The 14,482-nt window shown below is 44.7% G+C and overlaps 1 protein-coding gene across 1 annotated transcript; it reads left to right on the top strand.

Moving 5' to 3' along the window:
* Positions 1–331: 331 nt before the first annotated feature.
* On the top strand, positions 332–13,098 carry hdlbpb (high density lipoprotein binding protein b). Its single transcript, XM_028429137.1, has 28 exons — positions 332–465; positions 1,769–1,848; positions 2,735–2,836; positions 3,057–3,208; positions 3,358–3,573; positions 4,200–4,406; positions 4,848–5,063; positions 5,532–5,738; positions 5,895–6,002; positions 6,224–6,328; positions 6,559–6,637; positions 6,778–6,917; positions 7,035–7,139; positions 7,236–7,349; positions 7,440–7,526; positions 7,602–7,733; positions 7,959–8,177; positions 8,289–8,510; positions 8,584–8,802; positions 9,051–9,192; positions 9,273–9,400; positions 9,485–9,589; positions 9,672–9,806; positions 9,889–10,032; positions 10,103–10,282; positions 10,369–10,485; positions 10,551–10,709; positions 10,814–13,098. The coding sequence occupies exons 3-28, from the start codon at positions 2,761–2,763 to the stop codon at positions 10,904–10,906; spliced, it is 3,807 nt and encodes a 1,268-aa protein (XP_028284938.1). The 5' UTR covers positions 332–465; positions 1,769–1,848; positions 2,735–2,760; the 3' UTR covers positions 10,907–13,098.
* Positions 13,099–14,482: the final 1,384 nt, after the last annotated feature.

Below are 14,482 nucleotides of genomic sequence, written 5' to 3'. Positions count from 1 at the left end.
CGCCAAACGAAGCAGAAGCTTTATATTATTTTGCTACGTATATATTATACGTAATTGTTTCTTAATTTGTAGGAAAAGTATGATGTTCTGACTTCTAAGGAGCATGCAGGCCATTATGAATGAGAAGTAGACCCGGTCAGTTTGATGGACGTGAGGCGCTGCACTTTTCCGATAACTTGAGACATCATTTGACTTATCAATAATTAGCATTAACATTGCATTTGCGTCTTTTCACATTGGACATAGAGACAGAGTGAGGACTTTGACAATAAAATCCGACGGCTCTATTTCACCAGGATGCTCCTGTTGCGTAAAGATACTGCGGCATTTCCTTTATACTCTGTGAGTCGCAGTGCATGACTGTATCACTCCGCCGACAGAGGAAATGCTCCTAGACCAATCACATCTGTGTTTACACCATCACCTGTCAAACACACACCCTCTGCTATATTTTCTCTCTGAAAGGTAGGATTTCTGATTTTATTTAACCTTTATTGTTTATCTAAATGTGAACACAGTGGTGGAAGTATGAGTCTAGCTACGGAAGCGATAAAGCCGGCTCGGCTGTTAACGAGAAGCATAAAGGGATAGCAAGGTTAGCGCCCCCGAAGCTAGCGAGCTGGAGCTGGTTATCTATCCGCCTGGCTTGTTTTTTAGCCGATTATCAGAAAGTCCTTGCTCCTAATCATCTCTGGCTGAGGTCGGCGGACAACGATTTGTGTGTTAGCTTAGCAAACCCGGTTAACTAGTGATCGAAAGCCCCAGTTTATGCTTCCCCACGTTAGCAGAGATGAACATAGCCGAGCAGCTAGCCGGGGACCAGCCATGCAGTGCATCCTGAAGCTAGCAATAAAGACGGAGGATAGAGGGAGATGCGTTTAGCGGAGTCTTTAGCTAGCAACGTGCATAGCTGAATTCATTTAACCGCTTGTGCTTCTTTTTATCTGCATAAATGAACTCAACGATATAGTAGAAGTGATTCTGATCGACGCTGACATGTTAAAGTGTATTGCAGCGAGTCAGGTGCTTTTTTTGTTGTTTCATTTTCGCCGTTTTGTTGTAATAAATAAGCAGCAGGTGGTGATCCACTGTTGTTATAATTATTGAATTAACCATGCAAAATTGTGGAATATCTATTGGTAGGTAGATTGATGAATGTAATGTTAGGATAATCCATCATAATAAACAAATACTGCTTCTAAAACGTGGACTAGAGAAAACCTGTTTGTGTATTATTTACAAAATTAAAGGTAATTGTACTTATGTTGGACAATGCAGATCTAAATATATTGTAATTGCATTGATCGTTACTATATTTGGTTTGGTAATTTTGGTTTGAAGTAAAACAAAAGTGTCTAAAATACGTTAAAAATAAGTTTTATTCTTTGAAATGACTTATTATGCATCTTATACCTAATGATTTGGTCATGTTTTGCACTTAATTTTGAGCACAACATGAGCTCCTAGGTGTAACTTCTCAAATGCACTGTGAACCCAGTTTAAAACTTACAAACTAATCTAAAAAAAAAGGTGAGAAGCCTCATAGGTGCAGTGTTTTGTAGACATTTACTCCCAGGATCATCGTGAGGGAGATGAGGAGAAGGGAGGGAGGGGAAAGGAGGAGAGTGAATCAGACCCAGACAGTATAAGGTGCAGTGCAGTGTGGGTGTTCACAGTATTAACCCTGCCTCCATGCTGGATAGCCTTTCTGATTTACAGAGTGCACTTTCTTTTTTTTTTCCCTCTCTTCCTCTTCCTGTGCATCAAGGAGCTGAAACACACACTCACACTGAAGCGCCTACGGTAGCCGCTAACTGGACGGACTCTCTGGTAATTGACCTTTTGCAGGTAAGCCATGGCTTCGTACTGCACAGGTAGAATAAGCTACTTTTGACTGATCAATGCGTGCACAGCTTTGGCTTGGTGTTTGTATGTCCCTCATGGCTTTTTGAGCTGCATCTTTTTTTAGTACTGGGACACCCCCTCGGCTTTTAAAAGAGAGTAAGGTGGTGTCCTTAGGAGCTGAAATCATATGCAGAGAGCTCAGAGTAACAGTATGTGAGTGGGGAGAAGCAACAAAAAAACTCCATAATCCTAAATAGCTCAGTTATTATTTCAGAACATGTTTTCACCTTTAAGGTATAAAACAGCAAAACACGCAAGAAAGGTAATATTTTCTGCTGCTCGCTGGAGACGAATTTTTATGCTGTGCCAGCAGTTAATAGCCATAAATAATATTATCCCTAAATCACAAGACTGTCTCACACTCAGCAGGGCAAGGATCTGCGGGTTTAGTTTAGTTTTCCATCTCCAGACTCCTCAGGGAAGACTTGGTTGTGCCCCTGTTGTGGTGCAAGCCGATCTGGTCCTGTGATTGTGCATCACAAGGAATGTCAGCAAGCAGTTGTTTTTAGTCTTGGACAGTGTTTGGCTTGTGATAACCTCACCCCTGAGGCTTTGTGGCACAGTGTGTTTGTCTAAGGCTTGTGAAGTGTTAATTAGAGCATCTCAGGTGTAGCGAGCAGCATTGGTGCAGCGCAGCAATGCCACAGAGGCGGCATGTTTCTACTGGGAAAGCGGTCCTGGAGAACTGCACAGTGCACTCGAGGGCACTGTTTCTGAATGGTTTGTCCTGGTGGATCCAGCCAGTATTTTTCTGTAGTAGTGCAGTGCTTTTCTGCATCAACTCCTCAGATATTTATGGTTTTGGGTTATTCATATGTTTCTGTCTTAGTGGAATAGTGGAATAAGTCTTGAACCATGAGCTCAGTGGCAGTGTTGACCCCGGAGAGCTTTGCCGAACATCGGAGCGGCCTCAAGGACCAGGAGATTACAGGTACTGTCTTGACTTTTTGTTGTTTTCAAGCCTTGTTAGCAACAATTTCACCTTAAAATCTCAATCAAGTTAGCCCCTTTTTCAGACCAAACCATTAAGGTTAATGTGTTTAGATGTTCTTTCCTGACAGACCTGTGTTTTCCTTTCAGTGTACCTCTTCTCTTCCTCTGTTTTCTGTCTCCATCCTTACCTTTTTTTGTCTTTTGTCTCTCTCGACTAGGCTGCGTCCCGGAGGATGAGGCATACATCCCTACCTATCTGGAGGCCTTCCCTCCGCTGCCGGAGAAGGGAGCACCAGGGGAGAAGGCCGGAGAGCCGGCTTCAGCATGGGGGAGTAAGATCAGGCCCATCAAAGCCTCCGTCATCACCCAGGTTAGAAAGCCACTGTAGTACAAATGGAGAAATGTTACACAAACATCCTCATGCTTTACTATTGAAAGAAAATGGCTGTGGAAAAGTGAACAAATGCCCTGATAGTGGTACCTGTCTGATCCCCCCTCCCCCCTCTCCCCTGTCCCCAGGTGTTCCATGTGCCTCTGGAGGAACGACGCTACAAGGACAACAGCCAGTTCGGTGAGGGCGAGGAGGCCAAAGTGTGTTTGGACATCATGCAGCGAACTGGAGCACACATCGAGCTGTCCCTGGCTAAAGACCAGGGCCTGTCCATCATGGTCACCGGCAAACTGGACTCCGTCATGAAGGCTCGCAAGGAAATCGTAGCTCGTCTACAGACACAGGTAAATAAAGTTATCGGCAAATATAACTTGGGTGATAGGGATAGGGATAGTTATATGGGATAAAGATTTAGTTTGTCTATGTGGTGGACTGTGCCAGTATAAAACTCAGGAGTGACACAGCTGTCACCAAAACACATTTCAACTTCATATCCCAGATAATCTTAGATGGTAACTCAATCCACTGATGCACAGAGACGGTAAACACCGGCTTCAGATCCAATAATCCTGTCTGCGCTGGCAGGTCAGTTTAGGACAAAAAGTTGAGCTGAAAAAGGACCGTCAGCTCCCGAGGGTGGCCCATCTGGGCTTCAGCAGCAAACATGCTGATTTCCACTTCAGTGGGTGCACTGAGGTTCACATGTTTAGCTGAGCTGCATTTATTGATATGAAAGTGCAGAAACAAACTCTGTCCTCTTCACAAGGTCGAAGGTTTTGTTTTTGTTTGCCTGCCTAAAAGTCACATCTTCATCGAGTGATGTGAAGCTTCACCATAGACAAAAACAGATTTTTCTCATTTTAGAGAGATCTTAAAAAAAAAATGTAATTTGAAGATAAAGTACCGTGACGTTTTGAGGTGCAGCCTGTATCTGTTGTTGAAAAATGCTAATCTTAGTCACTTTCCCCAGGCATCGGCTACGGTCGCCATCCCAAAGGAACATCACCGCTTTGTCATCGGTAAGAACGGCGAGAAACTTCAGGAGCTGGAGCTGAAGACCGCCACCAAGATTGCTATTCCACGTCCCGACGACCCCAGCGCCAACATTCGCATCACCGGCACGAAGGAGGGCATCGAGAAGGCTCGCCATGAGATCCTGCTGATCTCCGCAGAGCAGGTCAGACCGAAAGGAGAATGCAAACACTTTACTGCTGTTTTTTTTTCAATCAATGTTAATCAACAGTCTGTTTTTCAAATCTTGTGATGCTCATCTTATTTTCACGCTGGCAGCATGTGGGAAAATTCATTAGGGTGGCCTAATTAACATTAATGTTGATTAATTTTGTAGCTACAGCAAAAACGGTCTTGTTTTTCCTGGCTTCTCGCCCACCAGCTGATCTTTGGGTTGTGGAGGGTTTTTGAGGTTTTATAAAACGTAATCAGCCCTGACTTGGCCATTAAGAACTAAAGACTAAAATTATACTTAATCGCACTTAATTACCTTTCTAATCAGGGCATTATGAGAAAGCAATAATTACATATAATTCTGTTGTTTAATCGGCTCTTCTGTTTGCTGACTCCTTCCTCCTCCTCCTCCTCATACTCGCCCACTCACCAGGACAAGCGTGCAGTAGAGCGTCTGTCCCTGGAGAAGGCCTTCCACCCCTTCATCGCTGGTGCCCACAACCGGCTGGTGCAGGAGCTAAGCCAGGAGACAGGTGCCCGCATCAGCATCCCGCCACCCAGCCTGCCGAAGGACGAGATCGTCATCACCGGGGAGAAGGAGGCCGTCGCGATGGCGCTCAACCGCATCCGGGCCATCTACGAGGACAAGGTAAGCAGATTTGTCCATGTCCAAGTGAGCCTCATCTGTATCGAAAGAGTTTTGGCTCTGTGTGCTGTCGGACTGATTTTATCAGACGGGTGAAACATGCAGAGGAAGTGTGTGCTCGGACCAGATGAGCCCCTGAGATAATGTAGAGAGAAAATTGGATTTCACCAGTGAACAACAGGATGAGAATGCTAATGTCATTTAGTCCATATGTATAAGAGGCAAAATATATTTCCTCAGTTGTCGTCTTGTTGTCAGACCCTGTCAGTCAGTCTCTTCCTCTGCACTCACCTCTTGCCCCCAGACTTCCTGCTTCACCTTCCATTCATGCCAGCTTCTGTCTGGGTCTCTTTCCTCTTTCGCTCCTCTCACTGTCTCCTGTTGTCTTCCCATCCATCCCTCACTGTGCTCCTCAATTTCCTCCAGCCACTCATCACTTTTATAATGTTGTCCCTGTCTGCCCCCCTGTAGAAGAGGAAGACGACAACCATCTCTGTGGAGGTGAAGAAGTCTCAGCACAAGTACATCATAGGTCCGAAGGGGAACACCCTGCAGGAGATCTTGGAGGCCACGGGGGTCTCAGTGGAGATGCCTCCTCTGGACTCTGGCTCAGAAACCATCATCCTTAGAGGAGAGCCGGACAAACTGGGACCAGCACTCACACAGGTCTACGCCAAGGTGAGGAGGAGGAAGAAGCTAGGCACCATTACATCCACATCTTTATCAAGTGGCATGTTTATGTGCACAAACAGGGTTTTTTTACCTGTTTAACCAATGATTGTAAATGATATATTCACATTAGTTTTAACTCTGAAACAATTTGTGCTGGCACAGGCGAAGAGTGTGATGGTGGTGGAGGTGACAGCTCCAGCCTGGCTGCACCGCTTCATCATCGGCAAGAAAGGACAGAACATCGGGAGGATCACACAGCAGCTACCGAGGGTAAGCACAGAGAGAGGAGGATGTTTCCAGTCACTGCTTGTGTCCTGTATCGCATTGTGTACAATGATTAAGAAAAAAAATCAGCTGTAGACGAGGTTGGAAATGTATCCAATGAACTGTGATGCCGTGGAGAATTGATAACAGGGTGGGACAGGAAGATAGGAGGCTCTGTAACTGGGTCGCTTTAATTTGTATGTGTGTGTGTGTGTGTGTGTGTGTAGGTTCACATAGAGTTTACAGATGGTGAGGAACGCATCAGTCTTGAGGGCCCAACAGAGGAGGTGGAGCAGGCTCAAGCCCAGATACAAGAGATCATCAAGGACCTGGTCAGTATTTACACACATATAAAGCTATATGCAGGGACACTACAGCTGTATTTCAGTTTTCTTCTTATAATTTAGGTCCTTGAATGCACCATGCGTGACATACGGTTCAGTCACAAAATATGTCCAAGCGTAAAATGATAATATTTTAAAGTGAGAGAGACACTTGAAGCAGCCAAAACAGATACAGAGATTAGATTTAATCTTCATCTTAAATCTCTCTCTGTGTCCAGCTGGTGAGGATGGACTACACTGAGGTGATCATCGATCAGCGTTTCCACAGACACCTCATTGGAAAGAACGGAGCCAACAGTGAGTAGACTTTCATCCTCTTGATCTTTACGGGAAAAAGCTGTGGTACAAACTCTGCTGGGGTTTAAAGGTCAAAATAGGTAGGATCAGCTGTATTCTACCTAAAGGTATCCCTTCTTGCTCTCTCTCTCTCTCTGCAGTCAACCGGATTAAGGAGCAGTACAAAGTGTCAGTGCGAATCCCCCAGGACTCGGAGCGAAGTGGTCTGGTCCGGATTGAGGGAGATCCGAAAGGAGTGCAGATGGCACGCAGAGAGCTCATCGAGATGGTCCAGAGAATGGTGAGAATGGGGTCAAAGTGTAGGTTGGTTCACTCATTCATTTAATTGTACTGCTGCACATAGAGTAGAGAAACCATTTGACCCCTATGTTTACACATTTTTTTCCTCCATTTCCAGGAAAACGAGCGCACCAAAGACCTGATCGTGGAGCAGAAGTTCCATCGGACAATCATCGGGCAGAAAGGAGAAAAAATCAAAGAAGTCAGAGACAAGTTTCCTGAGGTGAATGCCCTCTCTGCCCCGCCCCTTATGCTTATTGCTTTGTTTTTGACTCAGCTCTAATGTAATTTGATGACTGTTTCCTCCTTATGTTTCTAGGTCATTATCAATTTTCCTGACCCGTCGCAGAAGAGCGACATCGTCCAGCTGAGAGGGCCGAAGAACGAGGTGGAGAAATGTGCCAAGTTTCTCCAGAAAATCATCGCAGACCTGGTACCAGACCTAACACTTTCTGTCTCTTGTCTTCCTGCCTGTCTCTGTCTCTCCACACTTTGACTCACAGCAGCTTTCTGTCCTTTGTAGATCGAGAATAGCTTCTCGCTCTCTGTTCCGATCTTCAAGCAGTTTCACAAGAACATAATCGGCAAAGGCGGCGCCAACATCAAAAAGGTACGACATCTGAGGTTTCTTTCATAGGACTTCATTAAATTTAAGACAGAAAATAATACCCGATTGTGTCTCCAGATCCGCGAAGAGACCAACACCAAGATCGACCTGCCGACAGAGAACAGTAACTCCGAGATGATCGTCATCACAGGCAAGAAAAGCAACTGTGAGGCAGCCAGAGATCGAATCCTCGCCATCCAGAGAGAATTGGTGAGACATCAGGCATCCATACATTTTTATGCATCTTGTACTTTAATTTAAAGGTGTCAACACAAACAGCGTGTTCAGCCTTTATTTTGACTCACTGTGTGTTTATGTTAATCTAATAGTCCGTTTCTGCCTGTTCTCAAATGGCAGAGCACATATTTTGACTCTTAACACTGAATCAGTATTCGTTTATATCAACTACCACAAAATCTCTCTGCACTCCTCCAGGCCAACATTAAAGAAACAGAGATCACTATTCCGGCCAAGCTGCACAACTCCCTAATCGGCTCCAAAGGCTGCCTTGTGCGCTCCATCATGGAAGACTGCGGAGGTGTCCACATCCATTTCCCCTCAGAGGGTTCCGGCTCCGATAAAGTCACCATCAGAGGGCCCGTTGGTGAGGTGGAGAAGGCCAAGAAACAGCTGCTGCAGCTGGCTGAGGAGAAGGTGGGTGGGGTGGATGTGAGGGGAGACGTGTGAATGAACAGAAGAGGTTGTTGAAACAGCAAATGCTTACATCCCTTTCCTGTCCTCTGTGCTTCCTGTCGTCCTCTTCAGCAAGTCAACAACTTCACAGCTGAGCTGCAGGCCAAACCAGAGTACCATAAATTCTTGATTGGCCGCGGTGGGGCCAATATCCGCCGTGTGCGGGACAGGACGGGGGCTCGGATCATCTTCCCGTCCCCGGATGACACAGAGCAGGAACTGATCACCATCGTAGGGAAAGAGGAAGCTGTTCGTCAGGCTCAGAAAGAGCTGGAAAATCTGGTCAAAAACCTGGTAAATGTCCTATAAAATCCTGAAATTTAAATGAGAGGTTTTTTTTTTCATCAGTGACTATCTTCCTCTCCAGGATGATGTAGTAGAGGACAGCATGGTGGTAGATGTCCGTCACCACCGCCACTTTGTGTGTCGGAGAGGTCAGGTGCTGCGTGAGCTGGCAGAGGAGTACGGCGGCGTAGCTGTGAGCTTCCCTCGTACCGGAGCCAACAGCCAGCGGGTTACTCTGAAGGGAGCGAAGGACTGTGTGGAGGCTGCAAAGAAACGCATCCAGGAGATCATCGAGGACCTGGTAGGCAGCAGAAAATAAATAACAGAGAAATGACCTTATACAGATCAATATGTGTTCAGGTCAAAGCTGAATGAAAGTGTAAAAATCTAATTACGGTGCAGAAATGCTGCCAATAGGAGATGGAAAATGTAAAGTCCTGACAGGAATCCATTTAGTGCTGCCTTCAAGGTCTCTAACTAACTTTGTTACATGATTTTACACTCGGAAGAAATCCTCCTGAAAAAGATTTTGTGTTGTCTCTCTCGCAGGAGTCCCAGGTGAGTGTGGAGGTGGGGATCCCTCAGCGCTACCACCGCGCCATCATGGGACCTAAAGGCTGCCGTATCCAGCACATCACCAGGGAGCACGAGGTCCAAATCAAGTTCCCCGAGAGGGATGACAGTGCTGCAGGTTAGAAACACAACATGCACAAGATCTGTACCTGCTGCTAAAATACTGCAACCTTTAACCATTTTCCATTTGACTTTCAGGTCAGGATGCCTCACTACAGGAGAATGGCGAGGTCAGTCCAGAGGCGGAGTTTGTCCCCCGAAAGTGTGACATCATTGTCATCTCTGGGCGGGCAGAGAAGTGTGAGCTAGCGAAAGCTGCCCTGCTGGTAGGTGCCATTTTGATATGCTGATAATATTGATTGACATTCACTGCCCGTCTCACCTCTATCTGTCGCCACCTCTTCATTCAGGCGCTGGTGCCAATAACGGAAGACGTCGAGGTGTCATACGAGCTGCATCGCTACATCATCGGCCAGAAGGGCAGCGGAATCAGGAAGATGATGGAGGAGTATGAGGTCAGCTGTAGCTCTTTGGTGCCACCTTCTGGGCAAATGTTGCATGATTACATCAACTGAATTATTTTGCGCACACATGCAGGTGAACATCTGGGTGCCGCAGCCGGAGAAGCAGCTGGATGTGATCAAGGTGACGGGCCTGGCAGCCAACGTAGAGCGAGCCAAACAGGGTCTGCTGGAGAGGGTGAAAGAGCTGCAGGCCGAGCAGGAGGACAGGGTAAAAACACACAACAATTTCTGTCATGTTATGGTCTTCTTTTTATTCCCCATCTTGGCTCATTCTCCCGTCTTGCTTTCAGGCCTTGCGCAGTTTTAAGGTCACCATGTCAGTGGATCCAAGGTTTCACCCCAAAATTATTGGCCGCAAAGGAGCTGTCATCTCTCAGATTAGAAAGGACCACGACGTCAGCATCCAGTTCCCCGATAAAGGAGACGAACAGCAGGTGTGTGTGTATGTTAACTGGAACTAAATGTGTGCGTTAGCTCTTGAGTAACTTTGTGTTGTGCCTCCAGGATGTGATCGTGATCTCTGGGTACGAGCGTAACGTGGAGGAGGCACGTCAGGCCATCCAGCAGCTGGTAGCCGAGCTGCAGGAGATGGTGAGCCAGGACGTTCACCTGGATCCGAGGACCCACGCTCGCATCATCGGCGCCCGAGGCAAAGCCATTCGCAAGCTGATGGAGGAGTTCAAGGTTAGACTCGACAGTGGTACACCTCCTCTGACGAAGACGGAGGAGTAAAATGTGATCAGTGATGTGACCCATGGTTCTCTCCTCAGGTGGATATACGGTTCCCTCAGCCGGGCTCCGACGAGCCCGCCAAAGTGACAGTGACAGGCCTTCCTGAGACCGTCGACAACGCCATCGATCACCTGCTCAATCTGGAGGAAGAATATGTGAGTGCACAGTAATCGGAGGAAGGTGAGACTGAATGGTGACTAATTCTTTTCATCTCCTTCAGATGCTCAGTGTGACAGAGACGGAGAGCATGGCAGCGTACATGAAGCCTCCGTCTCGCTACGGAGGGGGTGGCGGAGCAGGTGGACTGGATGACAGCAGTGGTGGTCCGGCTAAGGGCTTTGTGGTGCGGGACGCCCCCTGGAATGCAGGAGGGAACAAGGTGTGGACTTTAATATTAGATTATCTCCACATTTTTTTTTGCAGATTAACAGCTTGTACCACAAGACTCCCTCCTAAACAGCATTTCTCTTGTGTTTCTTCCAGGCTCCGGACATGAGCAGTGCGGAGGACTTCCCCACATTTGGGACCGGCGTGGCCCCGAAGCAGACGTCAGCCTGGGGTCCCAAGAAGTTCTGAAGCTGCTCATTTGGAGACAAACGAAAAAAAAAAAAACTTCTGTAAAAGTAGATGATGAGAGAGAGAAAACAAATCTCTAATCAAATTGCTGCTCGCCTTCCTCCTTCTCCTCCTCCTCCTCTTTAGTGACCTTCGTCTCTCTTTCTCTGTAAAACCCCTGCTGTTCTCCCACAACCAGCCACAATGAATTCTGGGAGAGCTGTCCCTTCTTTTTCCCCCAATATCCGTCTCTCCTCTTTAGTACCTCCTCCTTCCTCTTGAGAGAAAAAAAACACAAAAACAAACGTCGAGTGCTCTCCTCATAGTTTTGCTGTCCCGCTCTGCCTCTTGGTTGCACCACCTTCCCCATTTTTCTTTTTTCCCCTCCTCTTGACTGCCAAACTCACCTCACTGCAGTACATAAGAAATGTTTCAGTTCTTCTGCTGAATCAGGGACGTAGAATCACTGAAGCAAGCAAGCGGAGGGCATGCATCCAAGTCAGAGGGAATCTGTTTTATAGTGCAAGAAGATGAGTTTGTAAACGACGGTTCTTTTCACTAGTGTGGTGCAGCAGGTGAGGCAGCGAGCTGTCTCAGTGTGTGTGTGTGTGTGTGTGTGTCGGTGAATTCAGAATTTTTTTTTTTACCAACAGAAAGTGTTTGTAGATCCCTCTTTAATTTAATTTATTTCTGAGCTGGAAGCAAAATCAGCTGCTTTGAAATCCTGATGTATCAGAAGACGCGCGCTGATCGTTTGTAATGAAGGTCGTTTTTTGTCACGAACGGTTTATTTATTCAAAAAAGGAGCCATTTCATTTGAACTACTGTGACATTGCATTTTTATAAAAGCACTCATTGTAGCTTGCAATCTTTATGTTTGGGAGTGAATGCTGTACGTCAGGGTGTGTGTGGGGACACGTTAACAGTTGTAATGTCTAAGTGTACAAAGAACTTTTCGCTATTTTTTTAAACTGTGTGGGACTTTTTTTTTGTTGTTGTTGATGGTTTCTGGCATATTTGAAAGATTATGTATGTATGTATGTGTGTGTGTGCGTGGAAGTTAAGATGTATATTTGAATGAAGCTGAACCAAACTTTTACATCGTCTTTGTCCATTTGTCTCTCTTCTCAGAGCTTGTTTAGAGGTTTTTAAACTCTCTGCTGCTAAAAAAAAAAAACATCTGATAAAAAAAAAAAAAAAGCCACATGAACGGCCGCACTACTTTGATTTTTCTCTCATACAAAGTGCTTCACATGTGTTTAATGGAATTTTGTAGCAAGAAACCTTTGATGCCCCCTTATTCCAGTTCTGAAGAGTCCTACTCCAACCTTCTTTGTGCCTGAAGTGTTAAAGGAATAGTTCCAAGTTTTTTTTCTCTCTCTGATTAGATGAGACGATTAAAAAGAATGTTAGCTTAGCACACAGCTGAAAAGGGGACAACAATGCTAGCTAATGCTAACTAACAACTTAAAAAGGAACAGTTGTGGTTTCTATCAATCGCTTTTTTCGTTTATTAGCCCGATCGAATGGGCTAAACAAACATAATGCTGCCTGATTTTACGCGATCTCCGGTTGCTATGGTGACCATGCATCGTCAACATCGCTTTAGCCATGTTTATTTGCAGATGACCTGTCCAATCAACGTGACAGAAAAGTGGCTAGAGTCGTGTCCCATCAGACTGAGGGCAGACTAGACACTACATCTTGTGGTACAAAGTGGTATTACATGAGGGTACAGGCTGGCAGTAGCTGGTTAGTATGCAACACAATACGTAGATGTTGCAGACGTGTCATAACTGCTATTTCTTTACATTCTGCTGATCATTTTATTAGTTTTTTATACTTATACTAACGATTTTACAATTTTTTTACACCTTAAATCTTTACAAAATGATACCTAGTGATAGATAGTGGGATAGATGACTTACTTGAATTGAACTGTTTCCCTGAGTCACATTAATATCTTGTGTCTTTGAATCTCTTTAAGCTGAAAATGTAATTTTTGTGTATAAGTAATTGTAGACGTGTAACTGATCCAATCATCTGTCTTACAAAATGTCCAAACTGTTCCAATAAAATGAAGCTAACGGGCCAGAAAACGCTCAAGAGCAGAGTGAGCCGTTAGCAAACATCAAAAGAAAAACAAAACTCAGGGTCCATCTTAAAAAAAAAAAAAAAAAAAAAAAGTCAAAGCTGGTGCAGAAATGACTCAGTTAAGAGTAGATGAAGCCGACTATGCAACCCAACAGGATCGTAGAGCAGATCGCTCTAGTTACAGCATCATTATGTTCGACTCATTTGTCCTTTGTATTCAGCTGCTCAGATGAGACTTAATGTGTTTCTGTTTTCAAATCGCAGGGTGGAGCTGCAGCTCAAAGCAGCCACGACTTCTGTTTAAACTATGGAAAAGAATCCCACTATTGGCCTTAATGAGTAATTAGTCTACAGCGTTTTGGGGGCAGGGGCGGTGGGTGGGGTGGGGTGGGTGACTGAGTAAGTATGCAACGCTGCAATAACATGTCAGTGACCAGACCTTCTCTAAATAAAATGTGAAAAAAGGAATTAAAAGCAGCAGCAGGTTTTTGTCTTTTCTTCAAAGCATCTTTGTGTGTTTTTGGTTTTTGTTTAAAAAAAAAAAAAAAAAAAGTTTTTGTCTGTGCATACTGTCTGTCAGTTTATTTTTTATAAATCAGGAAGGTATGATTTGTTATGTAACAGCCTGTACAATGCAATACACAGAAAACAAACAAAAAGAAAATTGTACAAAGCAGCACTGGGCTGTAAATAACCCAGATAATAATAATAATAATAATAATAATAATAATAATAATAGTTTTCACATTTTTGATTGGAAGTCTTTTTCTCTGCCAGAACCCTTCAAATCTCCCACCAATCAGATCACAGCTGCTCATGGAAGTTTACTGAGCTTCTTTAATTATACATATATTTTTTTAACTCTTTAAAACTGTGCCTCTGAAAACATTTTGGGGTTTCTATAGCAGCTAATTCAGCTAATTGGCAACAGGATTTGAGAATGTTGGAAAGCTGTTCACATACAATCAAAGTGGAGGCTTTGCAGCAGATAGTATAAACATTTTGACGACTGTAAATCCATGATGTTGGAACTGCAGAGCCCTAACGGATGACATTCACGTGTAAACACCAGCGTGGGCCGTGAGATGCAAACAATACTGCTGATTCTGTCGGCTGTGGAGGTCCTGCCGGGTAAACGGACACGTGTATGGAAGGATCAGGGTGGAGCTGTGAGTGGATTGAGTGTAAACTTTTTGGCTTTAAAAAAATGTAGGTGTGCATTTTCACTTTTAAGATTATGACTGCTAACACAGTTTGTATGCTGACATGAAGCTAGGGATAGCTTCTTAAAAAGTAACAAAACCTACCACCTCATTTGTTTTTTTTGTGTGTTTTGTAGTCGTTTGCTAACCGCGCTAGTAAAATGTAAAAAAAAAATCGTAAACTGTGAGCGGCTGTTTTACTGCTTTTGGTTTATCTACAGATTTAACACATTAGTTTCAGTTTTGAGGTGCGTACAAGTATTTTGTTACTTTAATAGTCATGTTAGCGTTTTTATGCTAA

The sequence above is a fragment of the Parambassis ranga genome, chromosome 18 (genome assembly GCF_900634625.1).
Source record: "Parambassis ranga chromosome 18, fParRan2.1, whole genome shotgun sequence".
NCBI classification, from domain to species: Eukaryota; Metazoa; Chordata; class Actinopteri; family Ambassidae; genus Parambassis; species Parambassis ranga.
Note: the sequence above shows the minus strand (reverse complement) of the source record. Positions and strands in the feature narration are given on the sequence as shown.

What these genes read in the sequence shown, in the direction of transcription:
- hdlbpb (XM_028429137.1), top strand. Translation starts at nt 2,761, where the DNA reads ATGAGCTCAGTGGCAGTGTTGACCCCGGAGAGCTTTGCCGAACATCGG. An exon ending in CAAGGACCAGGAGATTACAG is followed by an intron (nt 2,837 to 3,056) that starts GTACTGTCTTGA and finishes TCTCTCGACTAG; the next exon opens with GCTGCGTCCCGGAGGATGAG. An exon ending in AGGAGATCATCGAGGACCTG is followed by an intron (nt 8,803 to 9,050) that starts GTAGGCAGCAGA and finishes TCTCTCTCGCAG; the next exon opens with GAGTCCCAGGTGAGTGTGGA.